Here is a 23,828-nt window from a genome sequence, read left to right as displayed (position 1 = left end):
AATGGCTCTCCTGGACTGCCCTTAGAGATTAAAATAAATGCGTTAGGTGGCCTGATCGTGGTAAGGAGCTATGGACTTAGCAGCAAAGCTTCGCTCACAATTCCTTATTTCTGTATCTGCCTAATTTGTCTCAAGAACTGCGTTGTGGTGTTTTCTCTTCTTCCAGCGGAACGGAAGCCCCCCCTTTTCAACATGAATGCGATGAGTGCCTTGTACCACATTGCCCAGAATGATTCCCCCACGCTGCAGTCCAGTGAATGGTAAGACTCTGCTGTCATTTTAAATCTAAGAAAATCGCCACGTCTATTTCACACTTCCATTAAGTTACATTTTAAATATCCGAACTCGAAGCATTTCATTTCTTCATTGCGTGTCACAGTGCGTCCCACTGATGCCTCACAAGCATCGGCTGTGGGAGCAGAGATGCATACACAGGGTTTTATTTCCGTCTGCCCTCACCATGGCTCGCACTGTGTTCTTAACGTGTGGCAGAACCGATATTCCACTGGGAGCATGCACAAGTCTCCCCAGACATAATCGTCTTACTTACCTTAGCTCTTATCACTTCTCAGCAGAGGTAAAGTGACCTCTCTGATGTCATTCTTTTTCCAATTGTCACTTTTACTGTTAGTCTATGTCAGTGTGTTGAGAAGTGTGTGTTCAGCCTAGCAAAGAAGACGCCAGTGTATCTGGCTTCAAGTCCCGGCTCCAGCTCCTGACTCCAGCTTCCTGGCAATGCAGACCCTGGGAGGCAATGGGTGATGGCTCAAGTAGTTGGGTTTCTGCCACTCATGTGGGAGACCTGTGTTGAATTCCCAGCTCCCTGCTTCAGGAGGGTGTGACCCAACCCAGCCCTGACCATTTTGAGCATTTGGGGGCAAACCAACAAGAGGGAAAGTTCTCTCTGACACGCACTGTCTCACTCTCCCCTCTTTCCTGCTGCTTTAATAAATGAATACAAATTTAAAAATTATTTGTAACGTGTTAAGACAGAACACATATTATTTGTTTAGAGTACATGTTATTTTTTTGATGAAAATGATGACATTTTTGTAATTATTTGGGCCACAAGAGTTATGGGAAAAGGGCAACTTTAAAGAATGGACAAAATAGAGTTTTGAAGACAGGAAGTATTTTTATTCAGAAAGCATTTTCCTCAGTTCCCCATCCTTTATGGGGAGTTTGACTACCTTGTTATATGTTGTGTATGGTGGAGAAGTTAGCAATTGGTAATGAAGATGCAGACATGAGAATACAATAACCCTATTATCTCTGAGAAGAAAACTGTGTATAAAACTTCCATATAGATATAGTATTTTGCATTTTCTTGTATGTAAGAGGTTTCAAACAGTTCATGGAAAGTGCAATTATGAAAGAGCTTTGCATAGATTTTAAGAGGGTTTTGCACCAAGATAGACTTAATGTAATTCCATTTCCCATGAACTTTTAAGTCCCTTCCTATATTATGATTTGACCTTACCTCCCTATACTGATATAGATTATTTATGTGCTGACTAACCTGAAATTGTACCCATATTCATTATCCAAAAGAATTCACTGTAGATGCCATAAACTTGGAAATGGTCAAGTTATGATATTCCAAAATATTCTGTTTAAAAAGTCCCCTAAAATGTGAAATTCTCCCTTGAATGAAAATTGTTTTAAATAATCAGTGTTCTCAGACCCTAACTGTGTGATCTTTTGGTGTGTTTGCACACACAGGACAGACCCCTTTAGGAGATTTGTAGATTACTGCTTGCAGAAAATACCTCAGGAAAGGCCGACGTCAGCGGAACTGTTACGGGTAATTTTCCAAATTTGTATTTGAGGAGGGGAACTTGAAGTCATGTTGTAATGGAATATGGGGAACTGTTCCTGTAGCAGCTCATCGTGGCAAACTGGTTTCAAACGTGCTGCCTTGTCATTCATGTGGAGGTAGTGACCAGGCGTAGGAATAACGACATTCTCACAGTGTGCGTGTGGTATGTTCCCTGTGGATAGTTTTTATCCTGTTCTCCCATTTTTCCTCCCCTCCTCCCACATCCTTTCTCACCTTACAACAAAGAACATTTCTCCTGGTTGCTCTGATCATCGCTGGGATGTTTCACTGACTAATATCTGCACGAGCTTTACCACAGAGCTCTCAGGACAAGTTCTACCATTGGTTTAGATGCCACCTCTTAGACTTTTACTTGGGTTATTACCAAATCTTCAGGAAGTGGAGATATAGGATAATTACATAAAGCAGACATTCATATAGCATTATGTCATACATGTGTGACCAAGAGTTAATCATGTTAGCAACATTCATTTGATTTAATCATCATGTTTTTGAGCGTCTGTTTTCATGCAGTGTTTTGCTACAGGCTATTCATAGGCAGTGTGTTCGCGCAGTATCAGTGTAGTATGTGGGAATCTTTTAAAATATAAATATCTTTTATTTGGCAGAGATTTCTTTAACCCTTTTTCAGTATATATGTATCTTTTTCAATCTTCTTTTTGGCTTGTTGCATGTTTAGATTGACAAGATTTTTTATTGTGCAGTTTTTATGTTTGTTTTTAAGAAAAATTCAGAAGGAACCTATTGCTTAAATTTGCTTAAAAATGTCAACTGTCTTTACAAGTGAAGAGCTCCTTGGCTGGACCACAAATTTTTGGTTTACCTTAGAACTCTGTAAACATTGTTCTATTATTTTCTGGCTTTGAGTGTTCCCAAAGTGGTAGGTCTGAAGCCAGCTAATTTTTCCACTTGGAAGTGAGTTTTTCCTTCTTGTGAGCAGCAGGCTACAGGGATATGATAGCAGAAGCAACTGGGCAGAGGACACGGCCTTGTTCTCCTTTGTGGTCAGAACTGCACATGGTCCAGACATGAGCTGCTTTGTCTGCCTTAGCAGAAGCTCCACAAGTCTATAGGGGAAAACAGCAACCAGAACGAAACTCCACAAACACAAGAAAGGTACAATCTCTGTAACTTTGAGGTAGGTGAAGAGTTTAAAAACAAACAGAAAACAGGACACAAAAATGAATAAAAATGACATAACTGGAGGCTATATTAGAATCAAAGAGGAAAAAAAGAACTCCCATAAGATACTCCGTGGATTCAATGAAAAAATTTAGGGTGACAGACCACAAAAAGATTTTAAAATCAAGTGGGCCAAGCAAAGAAAGAAATGGAAGAGAGAAAACGTAACAGAGATTGAAGATATTTATAAGCAATGAACTAATAGAGTAAACCAATCTGTTTGCAGTGTTTCCAGTGGTGGATAAGCTTAAGGAAATAGAACAGAATTAAATGCTTTAGAAATAAAAGTTCAAAAGGTGATGATAGAGAAAATGATGCCTGTGGAAGACAAAGGAGATCTAACAAATGCCAACCTGGAAAAAGCAGAAGATATTTAATGATATATATATGAAGGAAACTTCTCTGGAAACAAATAATTTGGATCTTTTTCTGATTTGATTTGTTCTAGATTTCATTTGGTGGATCAAATCAAATCAACTTTTAAAAAAATATTTTCTGGTTGTCTATGAAGCACTATGATAAAGCACTGAGAATACAGTAGTTACAAGAAAAGATCATTGTTACCCTTGTGGAACCTCCTGTCTGCTGGTTCACTCTCCAAATGCCTTTGACGTCCGGGCCTGAGCCAAGGCTAAGCTGGGAGGCGGGAACCCAGTTCAGGTCTCCCATGTGAGTGGCAGGAGTTCAAACACCTAAGCCATCACTGCTATCTCCCTGCATTAGCAGGAAGCTAGAGGCAAGTATCAAACTCAGGTACTCCAATGTGATGCTGGCATGGTAGCCAGCATCTTAACCACCAGCCAGATGCCTACTCTGGAGCCTATGTTCTAATGAGGAGTAAGAAAATAAATAAATAAATAAATATAATGCCAGTTGGTGGTGAATTCTTAGAAAAATGAGTCAGGGTGAGGAATCAAGAGTGACAGGAATTGTTGTTTTCAATGAGGCGTTAAGAGAGGTCTTTCTAAGGAGGTAACATTTAGGCAGAGCCCTAAAGAGCAGATATGAAACTGACCTTCAGTGATCACTAAATCATATTTTAAAGACATTCCTGAACTCTAAGGAGAAAGATTCATATAAGCAGATCAAGACAGTTTATTTTGGGGTGGGGAAACCAATTGGAAAACCAATTTCCCATCAATTGGGGTGAGAAAACCTACCTCTCAGGGCCAGAAAGCAATTGAACAGCATTTACAGAATTCAAAGAAATTGTAAATCAAGACCTTGTGGCCCAGGCAAGATGTTCTTCAGTTATAAGGGCCACTGACATTTTCAAGCCTTACAAATTTAAGCAAGGCAACCTTTCTGAGGTTTTCTTTTAAAAACTGCTTAGTAACAAAGTCCAGCCAATCTAGAGATGAAATTAAAAAGATAGAAGGAAAAGATGTGGGGCTGGCACTATGGCGTAGAAGGTTAAACTGCTACTTGCAGTGCTGGCATCCCTCATCGGCGCCAATTCAAGTCCCAGCTGCTCCACTTCCTATCTAGCTCCCTGCTCGTGCACCTGGGAAAGAAGCAGAAGATGGCCCGAGTCCTTGGTCCCCTGTCATCCATGTGAGAGACCCAGAGGAAGCTCCTGGCTCCTGGCTTCAGCCTGGCCCACCCCTGGCCATTATGGCCATTTGGGGAGTGAACCAGTGGCTAGAAGTTTTTCTCTCTCTCTCTTTCCTCTCTCTGTTTCTGCCTTTCAAATAAATAATTCTTTTAAAAAAAAATTCTTATTAAAAAAAAAAAAAGGCACTGCACTGGAATACAACTTCCTGCTAATGCCCAACGTGGGAAGCAGCAGGGAATTGTTAAAGTACTTGGTTCCCTGCCACTCATGAGAGAGACCTGGACTGAGTCCCTGGCTCCCAGTTTTGGCCTGGCCCTGGCCCAACTGGTACTGGAATTTGGGGAGTGAACCAGAAGATGGGAAATTTTTCTTTCTTTCACTCTCTGCCTCTCAAATAAATAAGCTAAATAAGAATGTCTTTAAATGACGGCCATTTGGATGCCTAAGTCCCACATCTGAGTACTTGGCTTTGATTCCTGGCTCCGGCTCCCCATTCCAGCCTCCTGCTAATGCAGACCCGAGAAGACAGAAGGGATGGCTCAAGTAGTCAGGTCCCTGCCACTCACACGGGAGACTGGATTGAATCCCAGACCTTGACTTCCGGTGATTTCCATCCTGGCCCCAGCCTTTGCAGGCACTTGGGCAGTGAAATGATAGATGGGAGCTGTCTCTCTCTGTCTCTCTCTCTCTCTCTCACTGACACATACTCTCTTTCTCTCTCTCTGCCTCTCAAATAAATAAGTAGATAAGTAATTTTAAGTTGCTTTCTTAAAGTAGTAAAATAGCCTCCCCCAAAATTTCTTTATTCTGTGCCTTCTGCATTTTGAATAGGTAATATAAATTTCATAAGGTAAAAATACAACAGAGCATAGAACATGAAAAGTAAACCTTCTTCCCATCCTAGGCCCCTCTCCAGAATTAGCGAGCCCTGTCACAAAGCGGGTGTGTCCTTCCAGAGGTATTTTATGTACATAAAGTAAATATTCTTTGGATTTTTACACAAATAGAATCAAACCATAAGAACTGTTCTACCTTGGTGGTTCTTGTTGTTGTTAGTCTGTTTTACTTTATAGCGTGTTCAGGGTGTTGTTCTGTATTCCTTCCTGCATATAGAGCCGCCCATTCTTTTTAATGGTTCCGTGATCTTCTCAAATGGACCATAATTTTTCAACCAACCATTCAGGGTGTTTCCAATCTATTGCTGTTGCAAACTATGCTGCAGTGAATATCTTTGTACATATGTCATTTTGCACCTGGATAAGGATAGCCAAAGAATAAATTCCTAGAAGTAGAATTGCTCATCATAATGAAAAAGGAGTTTAAATTATAACTAGATACTACCACATTGTCTTCCAAAGAGGTGCACCAGTTTATAATCACACTAACAAAGTATGGGTATTTTTTAACTTTGATGGTCAGATCAGTGAAAAACGTTTTTGCACTGTAACTTGTTGAGTTTCTTTAATATGGTAAAAAGCTATTTCTGTATCTTTTTCAGTGAATTCTCAATGATTGTTGTCTTCTGGGTTCTTAATTTTTTCACTTAAATTATAGTAGATACTTCAGTTTTGTTTCTATTTCTATTTTAGCAGTATTTTTGCTGTTTTTTTTTTTTTTAGGGAGGTGAGGCTAAGGGGATTGGTACAGAAATTTTTACAAGAAGTGATGTAGGAACCTCACATTTCCCTCTAGTCAGCTATGTGGCTGCTCCCAAATATTTGTCAGTAATCCATCTTTTCCTCACATTTTCTTCTTGACACTAAAATGTCACTTTCACATTAAATCCATTTAAAATAAGTTGTAATCATTGAAATGCTTAAAGAACAGAATGTCAATTTCATAAACAGTGGCCTTGTGAAAATAATAATATAACTAGAATAAACTAGGGGCAACAGAGAAATATAAGTTATACTAATTTTCCCATCTGTCAGAGTAGATGGACAACATTTCTCAAATTGAAATACATAATTTTAAAAAAGTAACTCCAATCTCAAGATTTTTCATAATTTTAAAAAAATTTTCTTTATTTTTAGAGGATTCTTTTAGGAACAGATAACTCTTTTGGTGAAGAAGTTGTAACTAAACTTAAGCTTTTTTTTAAAATTACTTATTTATTTGAAAGGCAAAGCAATAGGGAGAGAGCAAGAGAGACAGAGAGAGATGCTCCATCCACTGGTTAAATTTTCTTTTTTCTTCTTTTTTTTTTCTTTTTGGTTACATTTTTAAAAGGCTGCAGCAGCCAACCCTGGGCCAGGCTGAAGTTAGGAGTTGGCAGTTCCATCCAGGTCTCCCACATGGGGAGCAGGGGCCCAAGCACTTGGTCCATGTTCTGCTGCTCTCCTAGGAGCATTAGCAGAGAGCTGCATCAGGAGCAGAGTAGCCAGCACTCTGATATGAGATGCTGCACCACAATCACCCCTTTTACCATTACTTGAACTTAGTTTCTTATTCTCTTATATACAAGTATACCTTAAATTGATAGATTATATTTAAATTAACAGTGTAAACTTATTTCTAGATATCCATTATTCTGAGAGAAAGATGATGTCTAAAATGATAGTCCAGAGACAGGCATTTGACCTGGATATGGATATTCCTATATCAGAGTACCTTGGTTCAGTCCCCATCTCCGGTTCCTGACTCCAGCTTCCTGCTAATGTGGACCCCGGGAGGCAGTCAGTAATCTCAAGTAATTGGGTTCCTGATATCCACGTGGGGGAACTGGACTGAGTTCCTGACTCCTGTCTTCTGCCCACCCCCGCCCCAGCCTTTGCAGACACTGGGGGAGTGAACCATTGGATGCTAGAGGGGTGTGTGTGTGTGTGTGTGCCTTCCCCTTTCTCACTTTGTCAATCTTTCTCTCTCAGTCTCTCAAAAAATAAAGGAATAAAATTTTAAAATGAAGCTGCATTCTTGGAAGTAAAGGGAATGATGATTAAAAAAGCAAATAAAAGAATGATATGATCAAATTGATGATATTCCATTATTTAACAATACTTATTTTCAGGTGGCAGAATTTGGGAAAATTTTCTTTTACTTTCTTTTATACATCTTTCTGTATTTTTCAAATATTTAAAATAAACATATTTCAAAGGACAACAAATCATCTTTTTAAAAGAGTTTGAGAAGCTTTTAGCTATAGGAGTTTGGAGAGCAGTGGGGAGACGGGATTGCAGGCAGAGTTAGGGAGCACGTGGCAGCGAGGCAGAGTGTACTCTGCAGTGTTTGGGAGGAGCAGCAATGACCAGATGTGAACATAGAAACACAAGAAGGAATCTAGCTGTAATTCTCAGACTTTCTCTGAGAGGTACTGAGGTCTTCTTAAGGTGCTGAGTGTATCCACTTTGAGACAGTTTAAACAGGAAAGGCTTGATCAACTCAAGCTGTATGAAATCCAGGACACTGGCAAAGGTGGTGCTTCAAGCAGGACCCAGCTCTAAGCAGCTCAACAACGTCATCATAGCACATACAAATTAAAAATAAATAAATATAAAAAAATAAATAAAAATTTAAAAAATTTTTTCAGTTATCTTTATATACAGAAGATCAATTTAGTATAAATTAAGTAAAGATTTCAACAGTGTGCACCCACACAGAAACACAAAGTGTAAAGTACTGTTTGAGTACTAGTTATAGCATTAATTCACATTGTACAACAGATTAAGGACAGAGATCCTACATGAGGAGTAAGTACACAGTGACTCCTGTTATTGACTTAATAAATTGACACTCTTGTTTATGGTGTCAGTAATCACCCTAGGCTCTTGTCATGAGTTGCCAAGGCTATTGAAGCCTTTTGAGTTCACCAACTCCAATCTTAGTTAGACAAGGTCATAGTCAAAGTGGAAGTTCTCTCCTCCCTTCAGAGAAAAGTACCTCCTTCTTTGATGGCCTGTTCTTTCCACTGGGATCTCACTCGCTCACTTGCAGAGATCTTTCATTTAGTTGTTGTTGTTGTTGTTTTTGTTTTGTTTTTGTTTTTTTTGCCAGAGTGTCTTGGCTTTCCATGCCCAAAATATTCTCGTGGGCTCTTCAGCCAGATCTGAATGCCTTAAGGGCTGATTCTGAGGCCAGAGTGCTATTTAGAACATCTGCCATTCTATGAGTCTGCTATGTATCCTGCTTCCCATGTTGGATCATTCTCTCCCTTTTTAAGTCTATCAGTTAGTATTAGCAGACACTAGTCTTGTTTATATGATCCCTTTGACTCTTAATCTTATCATTATGATCAATTGTGAACTGAAACTGATTACTTGGACTAGTGAGATGGCATGCCACCTTGATGGGATTGAATTGGAATCCCCTGGTACATTTCTAACTCTACCATTTGGGGCAAGTCCAATTGAGCATGTCCCAAATTGTACATCTCCTCCCTCTCTTATTCCCACTCTTATATTTAACAGGGATCACTTTTCAGTTAAATTTAAACATCTAAGAATAATTGTGTGTTAATTAAAGAGTTCAACCAATAGTATTAAGTAGAACAAAAAAAATACTAAAAGGGATAAAGTATTAAGTTGTTCATCAACATTCAGGACAAGGGCTGATCAAGTCACTGTTTCTCGTAGTGTCCATTCACTTCAACAGGTTTCCTTTTTGGTGCTCGGTTAGTTGTCACCAATCAGGGAGAACATATGATATTTTTCCCTTTGGGACTGGCTTATTTCACTCAGCATGATGTGTTCCAGATTCCTCCATTTGTTGCAAATGACCGGATTTCATTGTTTGTTTGTTTTTTTAACTGCTGTATGGTATTCTATAGAGTACATGTCCCATAATTTCTTTATCCAGTATTCTGTTGATGGGCATTTAGGTTGATTCCAGGTCTTAGCTATTGTGAATTGTGCTTCAATAAACATTAAGGTGCAGACAGCTTTTTTGTTTGCCAATTTAATTTCCTTTGGGTAAATTCCAAGGAGTGGGATGGCTGGGTTATATGGTAGGGTTATATTCAGGTTTCTGAGGAATCTCCAGACTGACTTCCATAGTGGCTTTACCAGTTTGCATTCCCACCAACAGTGAGTTAGTGTCCCTTTTTCCCCACATCCTCGCCAGTATCTGTTGTTGGTAGATTTCTGTATGTGAGCCATTCTAACCAGGGTGAGTTGAAACCTCATTGTGGTTTTGATTTGCATCTCCCTGATGGCTAGTGATCCTGAACATTTTTTCATGTGTCTGTTAGCCATTTGGATTTCCTCTTTTGAAAAATGTCTATTGAGGTCCTTGGCCCATCTCTTAAGTGGGTTGCTTGTTTTGTTGTTGTGGAATTTCTTGATCTCTTTGTAGATTCTTGTTATTAATAATTTATCTGTTGCATAGTTTGCAAATACTTTTTCCCATTCTGTCGGTTGCCTCTTCGCTTTCCTGACTGTTTCTTTTGCAGTACAGAAACTTCTCAATTTGATGCAATCCCAATTGTTAATTTTGGCTTTGACTGCCTGTGCCTCTGGGGTCTTTTCCAAAAAGTCATTGCCTGTGCCTATATAACACATACAAATTAAAAATAGATAAATATAAAAAATAAATAAAAATTTAAAAAAATTTTTTAAAAAGTCATCATGGACACAAACTCCTCCTGTCTTCCTATACTATCCTTGGCAGGTGGCTTTTTATCTTCTGTATCACAGAATGGCTGTTGCATCCCCAGGACTCAAGTCTATTCCAGGCAGGAAGAAGGGTAAAACTCATTCTCTCCAGAGAACTTGCCTTTCAGTCCTAGAAAATCAGGCCTTTCTCAGGGGCTTTGGCCCCTGTCTCGTTGGCCAGACCTTGCTCGCACTGTTACCTCCCACTGCAAAGGAGGCCTGAGTTCTAGTGCTTAAAGTAAAGCAGGGAGAGAAAAGGGAGTGGAAAGCTGAACGTGGCCCCCAAGGGCTGTCACAGCGAGTGACACGGTCAAACCGATGTTGGGGAAAGATAATTGTGATAGGCGAGCCCCAGCAACCAGCCCCAGAACACAAACACAGACACCCGAGTGGCAGCCCCAGCTCTTCCACTCGTTAGCGGTGGAAATCACTGACTTCTCAAGGCTTAAGTTTCCTCACCTTGGGGGAAAAAAAAAAAAAAAGGATTTCTAAGGCCCCCTTCTCACTTTAAAATTCTCTGATCCTAAGTCCTAGCTTGAAGTTTACTCACAACTGACTTGGTCCTGAGTGAGTGCCAGCACGAGGGCAGTAGTAGGATTCACTTCTTTCTTGCTCATCCTCGGTGAGGTTCGCTTGCTTCTGGGAATGGAGTTTCATTTTCACAAAAGACTCTTTGCAGAGGGAGAGATATTGTCCAAAAGCAAGAGCAAAAGCCACAGGGTGAGAAAAAGCGAAGTCAGGGTAAAGAACAACGAGACTTGCAGAGCCTTTTCTCACCAGAGTCCTGTTCCTCTTCTCGATCTGTCACAGTCATACAGGGATCAAATCCACTCCTCTGTGGAGGCCACATTGCATCTCATTTTCCCAGTATCTACAAAAATATAATTTTACATAAGTGAGTTTGCCACATAGTTGACTTTAAAAAAAAAAAAAAGCAAACTTCCCTCTCCCACTTTTGGGCACCTTCTAATCTCACTAAATAATACAATGCAATCTCACTGGAATATACAATGTGCTTCTCTGAACTCTGAAAAATTACACCTTGGGCTGAGGTCCTGGCACAGCGGGTAATACCGCTGCCTGCAACACCGGCATCCCCTATGAGCATGGGTTCCGATCCAGCTCCGTGTTAATGGCCTGGGAAAGACAGAGGAAGATGGCCCAAATGTTTGGACCTCTGACACCCATGTGAGAGACCTGGATGAAACTCCTGGCTCTTGGCTACAGCCTGGCTCAGTCCTGGCCGTTGCAGCCTTCTGGGGAATAAACTAGTAGATAGAAGGTCTTTCTCTGTCTCTCCCTTTTTCTCTGTAACTCTGATTTTCAAATAAATAAATATTTTTAAAATTGGGAGACCAGTGGGTTAAGCCCTCACCCACGATGCTAGCATTCCATGTTGGACCACCAGTTCAAGTCCCAGCTGCTCTGCTTCTGATCTATCTTCCTGCTAATGTGCCTTGGAAAGCAGTGGAAGATGGCCCAGGTGCTTGGGCCCCTGCCACCCATGTGCAAGATCAGGATGAAGTTCCTGGCTCCAGGCTTCAGCCTGGCCCAGTCCAGGCCATTGCAGTCATTTGGAGAGAGGACCAGCAAATGACAGATCTCTTGTTTCTCCCTTTCTTTCTGTCACTCTGCCTTTCAAATAAATAAATCTTCAAAAAAATAGAGAATAATGAATATAATTTTACTTTTTTAAAAAATTATATATATATATATATATTATTTTAAAGGCAGAGAGAGAAAGAGATCATCTATCCCTCCCCAAATTCTCACAACATCCAAGGCTGAGCCAGGCCATGCCAGGAGTAGCAGGAAGCTGAATCAGAAGCAGAGAAGGGGGCTGGTGCTGTGGTGCAGAGGGTTAAAGCCCCTGCCTGCAGCACTGGAATCCCATATGGTCACTGGTTCGAGTCCTAGCTGCTCCTCTTCTAATCCAGCTCCCTGTTAATGCGCCTGGGAAAGCAGTCGAAGATGGTCCAAGTCCTTGGGCCCCTGCACCCACATGGGAGACCCAGAAGAGGCTCCTGGCTTCAGACTGGCTTGGCTCCAGCTATTGTGAGTGAACCAGTGGATAGAAGACCTTTCTCTCTCTCTCTCTCTCTCTCTCTCTCTGTAACTCTTTCATGTAAGTGAAAATACATCTTTAAAAAAAAAAAAGCAGCAGCAGAGGAGCCAAGACTCTATCCCAGGCACTCCAGTATGAGATATGGGTCCCCCAATCAGAGGCTTAACCTGCTGAGCCACAACACCTGCCCCTAATTTATTTTTCTAATTTATTTGAAAGGCAGAGTTACACTGAGAGAGATAAAGAGGGAGGGAGGGAGAGAGGGAGAGAGGGAGAGAGAATCAATCTTCCATCCGCTGTTTCACACCTCAAATGGCCTCAACAGCCCTGGTGGTGCCAGGCCAAAGCCACACATGTGTACAGGGACCCAAGCACTTGGGCCATCCTCTGCTGCTTTCCCAGGTGCATTAGCAGGGAGATGAATCAGAAGTGGAGGAGCCGAGTCTCAAACCAGTGCCCATTTGGGATGCCAGCATCGCCGGTGGCAGCTTAACCCACTGTGTCACAATGCCAGTCCCTAATTTCCCATCTTGTTGGCTCTGAGACAGTGGTGTTTTGTGTACTCTTGGGGCATAAAAGCAGCTACATAAGGGGTGTTTGCCCTTTTGCAAAATAGCCCACAGACCTTTGTCCATTTCTGTTTGGTTGGTTGATAGGTATGTTAGTCACGAAATGTCCATTTCTTTCTCTACTGTAAGTTTCAGGCTGTGAGAGAACTTACAAAGCATGCTTCTTGTTACAAAGGGTAACGCTACCTCTAACAGATCTCAATCCTTTATTCTCCCATTCTCATTCTCTCTTTCAAACCTGCTGTGGGCCGAGAAACCAGAAAACCAGACTATGTGTTCGCAGTCATTGGTGATACCGAAAGAAAAGGTTGTTTATAGTAAGAAAAGCTCAGAGACGGGGCTAGTTGTTTTCACTCCTTAGAGGCACTTTCCCCTTCTTTCTGGTTGTGTGGTTCTTTAATGGGAGATGAACTTGCCGGAGTTCTGACCTCTGGGTAGACTGAACAGCTGCCATACTGTTGAAGCATACACAATACGATCCCAGAAATAGAAAACAAAATAGACACAAGTCTGTTTTTCAAAGAGTAGTGTGTAGCAGAGAGGAGCACTGAGGCAGATGTTAACAAGAGCAGGCTGTGCTCTGCCTTGCTTTGGCTTATGATGCTGTTTCAAGTTGGAAATGTATGAGCCTACCTGCTACTATTTAATGAACTAGGGATTTTTATTACTTGTATGATAAAGTAAACCTCACGAATTATCATGCACAATGATCATTAAGAAAATGAAAATCAAAAACACACTGAGATTATCACCTGTCACCTGTTAAAAATGGCTGGTATCAAGAAGACAAGGGGGCGGCCATTTGGCTGAGCAGTTAAGACAGCAATCGGGATGCCCATGTCTCACACCAGAGTCCCTGAGTCCGGTCTTGGCTCCAGCTCTGCATTCCATTTCCTGCTAATGCCTAGTTTGGGAGGCAGCAGTTGATGTCTTAACTGGTTGGGTTCCTGCCACCCAAATGGGAGACATGGATTGTGTTCCTTGCTCCCAACTTCAGTACCACTGGACGTTGAATACATTTAGGAAGCTCTCTGTTTAGCAAATAAATAAAATTAAGTTTAAAAAAAAAAAAGACAAGAAATAAGTGTTGTTGAGGGTGTGGAGAAAAGGGAACCCTTTTACATTATTGGTTGGAATGTTGATGTGTGCATCATTGTGGGAAACAGCCTGGAGGGTGCCCCAAAAATTAAAGATAGAATGACCGTAAGATTCATCGGTCCTTCTTCTGGGTATTAACCCAAAAGAAATGAAATCAGTGTCCTTGTTTGGCACAAAATTGTTCACAATAGCCAAGATACAGAAAGAACCTAAGTGTCTGTCAGTGGATGAATGTGTAAAGAAGTTGTGATAGGTATGTGTGTTTGTAATATTTGTGAGATATAGGTATATAAATAAATATATATATAATGTAATATTTTTCAGGCTTTAAAATGGAGACCTTGTTGTTTGTGACAGCATGGATGAACTCAGAAGGCACTATGCTAAGTAAAATGAGCCATATGCAGAAAAACATTTAATGATATCACTCATGATACCTAAAAAAAAAAAAAAAAAGGCTCAAATACACAGAAACAGAGAATAGAAAGGTAGTTTAAAGTGGGGAGAAGGAGGTCAGAAGGTACAGAGTTTCAGTTATATCGGATTAATAAGTATTGAGAGCTGAAGTACATTATAAGGGCTATAGATAATAATATTGCATCCTGGAAATCGACAAAGACATTAGATTTGTGGCACTTCTACCATCAAATAAAAGCAACTCTGTGAAGTAATAACTGTGTTAGTTTGCTTCCATGTAGTAATCATTTAACTAAGTATATGTGTATTAAAACATCGTGTTGTATACCTTAGATCTATAACATTTTTTTTTTTTAATTTATTTTTGACAGGCAGAGTGGACAGTGAGAGAGAGACAGAGAGAAAGGTCTTCCTTTTGCCGTTGGTTCACCCTCCAATGGCCGCCGCGGTAGCGCGCTGCGGCCGGCGCACCGCGCTGTTCCGATGGCAGGAGCCAGGTGCTTCTCCTGGTCTCCCATGGGGTGCAGGGCCCAAGCACTTGGGCCATCCTCCACTGCACTCCCTGGCCACAGCAGAGAGCTGGCCTGGAAGAGGGGCAACCGGGACAGGATCGGTGCCCCGACCGGGACTAGAACCCTGTGTGCCGGCGCCGCAAGGCGGAGGATTAGCCTGTTGAGCCACGGCGCCGGCCAGATCTATAACATTTTTAAAAAAGGATTTTCAGGTAGTGCTGGGACAAAGTCCACAAAATGGGGCTTACAGAAGAAGAGCAAAGCATAGTTATCTATTTATGAGAGTAACGTAATGTGAGAGTTTATATGACTTGACATGGAAGCCATATTCTGTTATTTGTGCAAAATCCACAGGACTATTTTATGCTTTTTAATTTATCTTTATATTCATTTCTTACCCCAAAAAAATGTTTCTTCTTCATTAGTTTGTTTTTTCTCCTCCCTTAATCAGCATGACTTTGTTCGAAGAGAGCGGCCACCACGTGTCCTCATTGACCTTATACAGAGGACAAAAGATGCTGTTCGTGAGCTCGATAACCTACAATACCGGAAAATGAAAAAAATCCTCTTCCAAGAAACACGGAACGGACCCTTGAATGAGTCACAGGAGGACGAAGAAGTAGGTGTAGTGTGTCTCAGCAGGCACTGTACGGAGGGCCGACTATGTGAAAGTTTTGCCCTGGGCACTCTGAAGTGTTCTTGTGAGGATTAAAAAAATTTTTTTATTAATTGCTGTTCTCTCCCTTAAGAGACATGCAGAGTCTCAAAAGAAACGTTCATAAAATACCACTCACGTAAGGCAAAATATGGCCACATGCAGAAGGGATATATCCCCATCACAGAGGTCCACAGTGGGGAGAAAGTATGTCTACTGGTGAAATTAGTGGGCGTTCCATGGATGACAAGATGGGGTAGTTTTTGACAAATGGACAGAGGGCATTTTAGCCTCAGGAAAGTGCTGTGCTTTTTTTTTTTTTTTTTAGATTTATTGACTTATTTATTTGAAAGAGTTACAGAGAGAGAGAGAGAGAGAGAGAGAGAGATTCCATCTGCTGGGTCACTAGGCCCTAGATGGCTGCAGCAGCTGAAGCCAGGTCTCCCATGTGAGTAGCAGGAGCACTGTCAGCATCCCAGCTGCTCCACTTCCAATCCGGCTCCCTGCTAATGACCTGGGAAAGCAGCAGAAGATGGCCCAAGTGCTTGGGCCCCCACCACCCACGTGGGAGATCCAGAAGAAGCTCCTCGCTCCTGGCTTTGGCCTGGCCCAGTCCTGGCCATTGCAGCCATCTGGGGAGTGAACCACCGGCAGACAGAAGATCTCTCTCTGTCTCTCCCTCTCTCTCTGTAACTCTGACTTTCAAATAAAAATAAGTAAATCTTTAAAAAAAAAAAAAGAAGAAGAAGAAGAAGAATATTCCTAGAAGACAAAGGCATCACAGATGCTAGGAAAGTGCACAGCTGCAAGGACTCAGTGGGCAGCGAGGTCAGTCCAGACCAAGACAGAAGACACACAGTGTCTTTTTAGTCTGAGAATCAGCACACACTCAAGGACCTCAGTAAAAGCGATTTTAAATGTGAGGCAGGACAAATAGTAGATTACCTGACTTGTGGAATAAATCGAAGACGAGAAAGTAGAGACGGCAAAAGTTAGTTTTTTTTAGGGTTCAGAAATTTGGCTAAGAAGGAAAAATAAGAGAGGCAGATGCAGGGAGGTCCGTACATATGGGACAGGCTCCTTTATTTGTATGGAGAAGAAATGGAGCCAGGACATAGGCACTAAAAACAGAGGAAAGAGATAGAGTTAAAGAAGCAGGATCTCGGAAAATGGGTAGGATAGAAACAAGAGTATGGATGCAGGCAATGGCCTTGAATGGAAGAAAGAACTTTTTTTAAAAAAATTTTATTTATTTGAAAGGCAGAGTTGCAGAGAGAGAGAGAGGTCTTCCATCCACTGGTTCACTCTCCAAATGGCCACAATTCTGGAGCTGAGCCAATATGAAGGACAGGAGCCAGGAGCTTCTTCTGGGTCTCCCACGCAGGTGCAGGGGCCCAGGCACTTGGACCATCTTCCACTGCTATCCCAGGCCATAGCAGAGAGCTGGATAGGAAGTAGCACAGCCGGGACTTGAACCGGCCCCCATATGGGATGCCAGCACTGCAGCTGGCAGCTTTACTTGCTATGCCACAGTGCTGGCCTTAGAAAGAACTTCTTCTAAAACCAAATTTTAAAAAGAATGAATGGGGTGGGTCTACTTTAACATTTTAATATTAAATAATTTTATCAATAATTATAAAAATGAACCTCAGAAAACTGAATTGTACTATAAAATCTCTTGACTGTATGTATAGAAGTGATCCCCTTTTAGGAAAAATAAATCTATTAAAAATATATTATCTACCATTATCACCCAGTGACTCCTCCTTACAGATACTACTGTGGCTAAGTAACAGTTCATTAAAGTCATATATGTACAGTATGGTTCTTTTAAAACAAGGTTTATTTGTAGCTAAATTGACTAATCTTATATCAAAAGATACCCAACTGTGATGGATAAACTATATGTTCTGATTATTTTGCAACTTTCAAATAGTAGTCATTGGACCAATGGTGATGAACGCCACTATTGGTTAACAGATATATTTTAATAAGATTACAGAGGTAAGCATGATAGAATTGCTTGAGGGAGGCAGAATTTAATTACCTGTCCAAAACAGTAGAATTAATATCCCTGCTTAAATATGAAGTTACTCAATAATGACTTGCAGAGGAGCCTAGTGCTTGTCAAATCCCCGAAAGCTCTTTCCGTTCCACTTTAGTCTGCAGTTACCCACTCTGTGTTTGCAGGTGTCCCAGAGGGCACCGGTTCAGTAGCCAGCAGTCTCTCCAGCACCTTGGTGTTCCCAAAGGTCCTCTTACAAACCTGGCCTGATTCTGCTTGCTGAATGGCAATATGATGATAGGATCATTGTGCATGACAGGGGAAAGCCCTGGGATAGCAGCATTTGGAGCCCTGTGACCTGTGTCCATTTGGAGCCCTATGACCCCGCGTCCCTCCCCTGGGGAAGGCATAGAAGTGAATTTGAAATGTCTGGAGGTGGTAGGGGAGTAGGGGAGCCACTCCATAAAAAGTTTCATCCTTGCAGATTGTCCAAAAAGCAACTTGGCACTGCAAAATTGAGTGAGCTTAACAGCTGAGTCAATGGATTGGCGCTTTATCTCCAGTCATTTTTTTTTTAACCTTGGTGCTCCACTTTTGTAGGACAGTGAACACGGAACCAGCCTTGGCAGGGAAATGGACAGCCTGGGCAGCAACCATTCCATCCCGAGCATGTCCGTGAGCACGGGCAGCCAGAGCAGCAGCGTGAACAGCATGCAGGAGGTCATGGACGAGAGCAGCTCCGAGCTCGTCCTGATGCATGATGACGAAAGCACCATCAATTCCAGCTCTTCCGTTGTGCACAAGAAGGTGGGTGTCGTGGGACCTTTCACCATAGCAGGTCAGTCAGAGCAAAGCCAGCTCAGGGCCTTTGGCACCCACACATTCTTAGTTACCTTTTTGCAACTGAAGTCCAAGACTAAACCTAGTACTTGGCAGTTTTCTTATGGTAAAGATACAACCAAGGACGGTGCAGACTACCTCCAGGCCTAATGTCTTCATCTTACTCTCTCATGACTCTGACGTCTGTCCATCATCACCAACCAACAAAAGTAAATAAATCTATAAATCATCAAGTCGAAGAATCTGATAAGTTCTTCTCTGAGCCAGCGATCTTAATGCTGTGGGTTTTCAAGTCTTCCAGAGTATAATTTGTTGGTTGTGTCCTTTTAGAAGCACACTCTTCCAGAAGGATGTATTTAAATCCATACTCCCAACAAACTGTTTATTTTAGAAATAATTTCTATCTTCTCTGCCATTTCTCGGACATACTGTTTATTATTCTTCTAAAGCTAGCTCTCTGCTGGCATAAATAGTCTGACTTTTGACTGAAACGTCCTCGTTTTTTGTTTGGTTTGCTTCTCCAATTAAAGATCTCCATTTTGTACGACTCTATCATGATGAAGATAGTTTATTAAAAATGTGAAAACTTAAAGCTCCTTTCAAAGCAATTTCTACAAGGTGAATATTTCATAGCTTTGTCAGAGTTCTCCAAAAGTGTTTTTAGAGATCTTAGGTAAGTAGTCCATAATATGGAGTTATGGAAAAGGATCCTGCATGGTTTTTTCCTTATGAGGTATATGCAAGGAATATGTGTGCTTATTTTAATGAATGGCAGCGATCACATTAAAATTCCAGTGGGAGAGCATATCTGAGAATTTTTTTCACTTAGACTTGTATAGGTTGTTCATTTTTCTTGAGAGGAAAGGGAAATTGAGTAGGGAAGGAAGAAGGGCGAGAGAGAATGTGTCGGTGTCCAGTGGTGAACTGTGGAGGGAGACGTTTCTTTTCTGAATGGACTCATTGGTTTATTCACTGGTGGGGACGTAGACTGGGCTCCAGAAACCATGGTGGACTCCACAACTCCAGAAGAAATAAAGCAGACGTGGTGCCTCCATGGGGCTTCTTACCATGCAGGAGGGAGGGGACCTTGTTGTTAGGAAGCTCGCTCCAGACAGTCTAGCAGAAAATCATGTACACCTGCCTGATGAAGTGACATTTAAGCTGAAACTTCAACAAGTAGCAGAAACTTCAACAAGTAGAAACAAGTAGCAGCCTGCTAGCTTGGGTTAAGAAATGGGATCGAGTCAAAAAGCAACAAATAGAAAAGTCGTGAGACCCCAAAAAATAAACCAAGCAAGCAAAAACACCTAAACTAAAAATAAACAATAACAACAAAAAACATCATTGATTGTACATCATTGATTGTACAAAGTGTCTTCCAGAAATTCGCAGGAAATGGAATTAAAAGGCAGGTTTAGGTGCCAGCATTTGGCCTAGCAGTTAAGACATGCGCATCCCACACTGGAGTACCTGAGTCCGATTCCTAACTCTGACTCTTGATCCCAGCTTACTGCCAGCGCAGACTCTGGGAGGCGGCAGGTGATCGCTCACATAGCTGGGTCCCTGCCACTCACATGGGAAACCTGGATTGAGTTCCTAGATCCTGGCTGCAGCCTCGACCTAGCCCCGGCTATTGTAAAGATTTGGGCAGTAAACCAGCAGATGAGAGTGCTCCCTATCTCTCCGTCTGTCTCTGTCTGCGTCTTGGATAAATACATTTAAAAATAAAAGCAAAAGTATATGCTTATTTCAGTGCAAAAAAAATTGAAATCCATGCATAGTTTTTTCATAATATACATTTTCCATGAATTTTTTGAAGACTCCTCTAATGCAGACTTCAATTTTTTGTACCAAAGTATACTATTTTTTTTTTGGACAGGCAGAGTGGACAGAGAGAGAGACAGAGAGAAAGGTCTTCCTTTTTGCCGTTGGTTCACCCTCCAATGGCCGCTGCGGCTGGCACACCGCGCTGATCCGAAGGCAGGAGCCAGGTGCTTCTCCTGGTCTCCCATGGGGTGCAGGGCCCAACGACTTGGGCCATCTTCCACTGCACTCCCGGGCCATAGCAGAGAGCTGGCCTGGAAGAGGGGCAACCGGGACAGAATCCGGCACCCCGACCGGGACTAGAACCTGGTGTGCCGGCGCTGCAGGCGGAGGATTAGCCTATTGAGCCACGGCACCGGCTATACTTATCTTTGAATTCCATTTTCCATGAACTATTTCTTTGAAGTACTCTTATATGTTCAAGAGAGAAAGAAAATGCCAGAGAGGTTAGAGTGCATGTGGTGAGCTATGTGGACAGTGCATCCTGGGACCAAAGAGAGAGTGACCCAGGCTACCCGAGAGCCGTGGATGCAGCTGAGGAAAAGGAGTGATAAACAGACAACTGCAGAGATGTGCGAAGCACTTGAAAACCAGCAAGTGGCCATGTATTTGAAGAGCAGAGAAGAAGGATTTGCTGGGTACTCCTCTTGGATGGAGCTGTCACAGGTGCTGCTAAGCCTGGCTCTTGCCTTTCTATTACCCTCAAGGCTCCATGGATATAGGGAAAGGAATTCAGTTGCATCTTTCTACTCCAAATGGGCACTCAAAATTAAAAGAAAAATACTTCTGGCATGACCAACAAGAAAGAAGAGCCTGATCTGTAACTCACTGGGGGTTTAATTTTCATTTTTTTAAAGATTTATTTGTTTGAAAGACAGAGTTACAGAGAGAGGCAGACACAGAGGGAGAGAGGTCTTCCATCCGCTGGTTCACTCCCCAAATGGCCACATTGGCCAGAGTTGAAGCAATCCGAAGCCAAGAATCAGGAACTTCTTCCAGCTCTCCCACATGGGTGCAGGGGCCCAAGGACTTGGACCATCTTCCACTGCTTTTCCAGGCACATTAGCAGAGAACAGGATTGGAAGTAGAGCAGCTGGGACTCGAACCAGCGCCCATATGAGATGCCGGCACTGCAGGCCAGGGCTTTTGACCTGCTGCACCACAAAGCTGCCTTGAGATAATGTGGGTCTTTTAAAGCTTTCCTCTGCCCAATGTAATCATTTAAGAAGAATAGGTGTCATTTATATTCTGAAATAGAATGTAGTTGTATTTGACCCATATATACCCCAAAATATATGTCAGGAAGAACTTGTTATATGATGTATTTCTATTTAATTACAAAATATAGTCATCCCTTAGTATCCATAGGAAATTGGTTCTAGGACCCCCCACATACTCACAGATGGCAAGATCTGCCAACGCTCAAGTGCCTTATATAAAATGGTGTAGTAGCCTGCACACACCCTCCTAAATACTTTAAACCATCTCCTAGTTTCCTGATAATATAATGTAAGAGCTATATAAGTGATGATTAAACTATATTGTTTAAGGGATGATGAGAAGGAAAAATGTATGTGCATATTCAGTACAGTCGCAATTGAGTTGTGGATTTTATTTAATATTTTCAATCTGCAATTGGTTGAGTCCACAGATATGGATCCCATGGATATAGAGGGGGACTGTGATCACAGGAGATGTGATGGAAAGAAGTGAAAATACATTTGTTTATAAACTTTTTAATGAGTTAACTTTTAGATATATAGGCCAGAAAAATAGCATATATAGCATATAAGACTTAATGTTTAAGTATGATTTCCCTTCAAGAAACCCATCAGAGCTAAAATAAAAACCACATCTTTAAAAACAATAAATTTTGAAAATATTCAGCAAGTTTATATTTGTTGCTTTATTCAAACATCCTGAAAACACTTAGCAACATAAATGAAATAGGATCTTAAATTCAACAGAAAATGTTGAAAATTGGACTGTAGAAGAGAGGAAGCTAGTCTGTAGTTCTAGCTGCCACTGTTAGTTTTATTTTACTTCGGACAAGTCATACATCTCTCTGGACCTCAGTTTCTCCATCTGTAAAGACAAGACTTGTTCTGTGTGATTTCCAAGATCCCTTGTAGTTCGAAAATTCTGCATTTCTATTCCTGTAATAGTGAAAGAAGCAATTCTTATCCACCTCACCCAGGACAAAGTCTGCTTCTCTCTTACATTACGTATTTGGATTCCGCTGAAAATTTCCCTTAGAAGGGCTCTCTCTCTCTCACTCGCTCTCTCTCTCTCTCTCTCTCTCTGCAGAAGGTACCACAGCCACACTGTGTTACAGGCAGGTCCAGAGATCATTTCTGTTGCAGGTTGGATTTCTGGGGAAGCGCAGCTGACACACTTGAGCCCTGTAGAGTATCTTTCCAATTAGGAAATTCCTTTGGGATTGACACCTGTTCGAGGGAGGAGAAGGGAGCTGCACTGGGCAGAGGACAAAGCTGAACTGAGGGCCCAGCTGAATGGCAGCCTCACTCAACCCGATACCGAGCTCTGAAGCCTCAGTGGTCCATCAGAGTTGTCCAAGCTGCACAGAAACGGCTGGGCTCAACACCACCTTGAACATCAGTAGCTGGGAAAGGTGTGAGCGGAGCAAGGCTGCTCTGGGTGGCCGAGGCCGAACCCAAAGGCACTGACAGCAGTGTGCCTCAGCAGCTGGCAAAGCAAGTCCTTCCTCGGAGAGGATCTGGGCAGGGCTTTTCTCAGTCTGACAAAATTTGTGACCACAAGGCTGTTTTCAGGAAGCAAGCAAGCAATGTTTTTTTATGAAACATTCTCCAGTTTTACTTGTATTACTCTCCAGAATCTTAGAAACGCCTATGTCTCATTAGAATATAAACAGTGTTCCAACCCTTATCTCATTATCCTATTGTAACATTTTTTAAAAATATTTTATTCATTTATTTGAGAGGTAGAGTTACAGATGGAGGGAGAGACAGAGTGAAAGCTCTTCCATCCACTGGTTCACTTCCCAGATGGCTGCAGTGGCTGGGGCTGGCCCGATCTGAAGCCAGGAGCCAGGAGATTCTTCTGGGTCTCCCAGGAGGATGCAGGGGCCCAAGCACTTGGGCCATCTTCCACTGCTTTCCCAGGCCACAGCAGAGAACTGGATTGGAAGAGGAGCAGCTGGGTCTTGAGCTGGTGCCCATATGGGATGCCAGCACTGCAGGTGGAGGCTTGGCCTACCAAGCCACAGCGCCAGCTCCTATTTTATTCTTTTTTAATACTTGTCACTGTAGAAAATTATATCATGTATTAATTTGTTTATTATTTTGCTACCAGAATGTAAATCCCTTTAGGTCAAGGACTGTGCCTGTCCCCTAGAACAGTGCCTGCCACAGGTCACACCCTCAGTCAGTAACTACGGACAAACACGAAGAAACACAGGACATGAATTAATTACCTAATGCTAAACATAATGCTGTTCTGGTTCATTGAACATAATGGATTAAAAGGGTTAAATAATTGTATGCATTATGTCTATGATTTTGAAGAGTTAAGTAAACAGTTTGTGCAGTAATAAAACCCAAGAGAATGAGAGCATTCTTAGTAAATACGAAAATACACAGAGGATGAGGGATTTTTTTGTCCCCCTTATTTTATCATCAAGCAGACGTATCCTAAATTAGT

At 41.8% G+C, this 23,828-nt stretch overlaps 1 protein-coding gene across 4 annotated transcripts in view; it reads left to right on the top strand.

Annotated features, from left to right (window-relative positions):
- TAOK3 (TAO kinase 3) overlaps nt 1-23,828 on the top strand; it is a 197,198-nt gene that overhangs the window by 124,313 nt on the left and 49,057 nt on the right. For all 4 annotated transcript variants that reach the window (XM_062181919.1, XM_062181915.1, XM_062181916.1 and 1 more), the window contains exons 10-13: nt 167-260; nt 1,723-1,804; nt 15,275-15,442; nt 18,084-18,290. In XM_062181919.1, coding sequence (XP_062037903.1) covers nt 167-260; nt 1,723-1,804; nt 15,275-15,442; nt 18,084-18,290 — 551 coding nt within the window. The remainder of the gene's footprint in view (nt 1-166; nt 261-1,722; nt 1,805-15,274; nt 15,443-18,083; nt 18,291-23,828) is intronic.

Source organism: Lepus europaeus, chromosome 23, assembly GCF_033115175.1.
Source record: "Lepus europaeus isolate LE1 chromosome 23, mLepTim1.pri, whole genome shotgun sequence".
Lineage (NCBI taxonomy): Eukaryota > Metazoa > Chordata > Mammalia > Lagomorpha > Leporidae > Lepus > Lepus europaeus.
The sequence above is the reverse complement of the archived record's forward strand: the minus strand, read 5'-3'. Positions and strand labels throughout refer to the sequence as shown.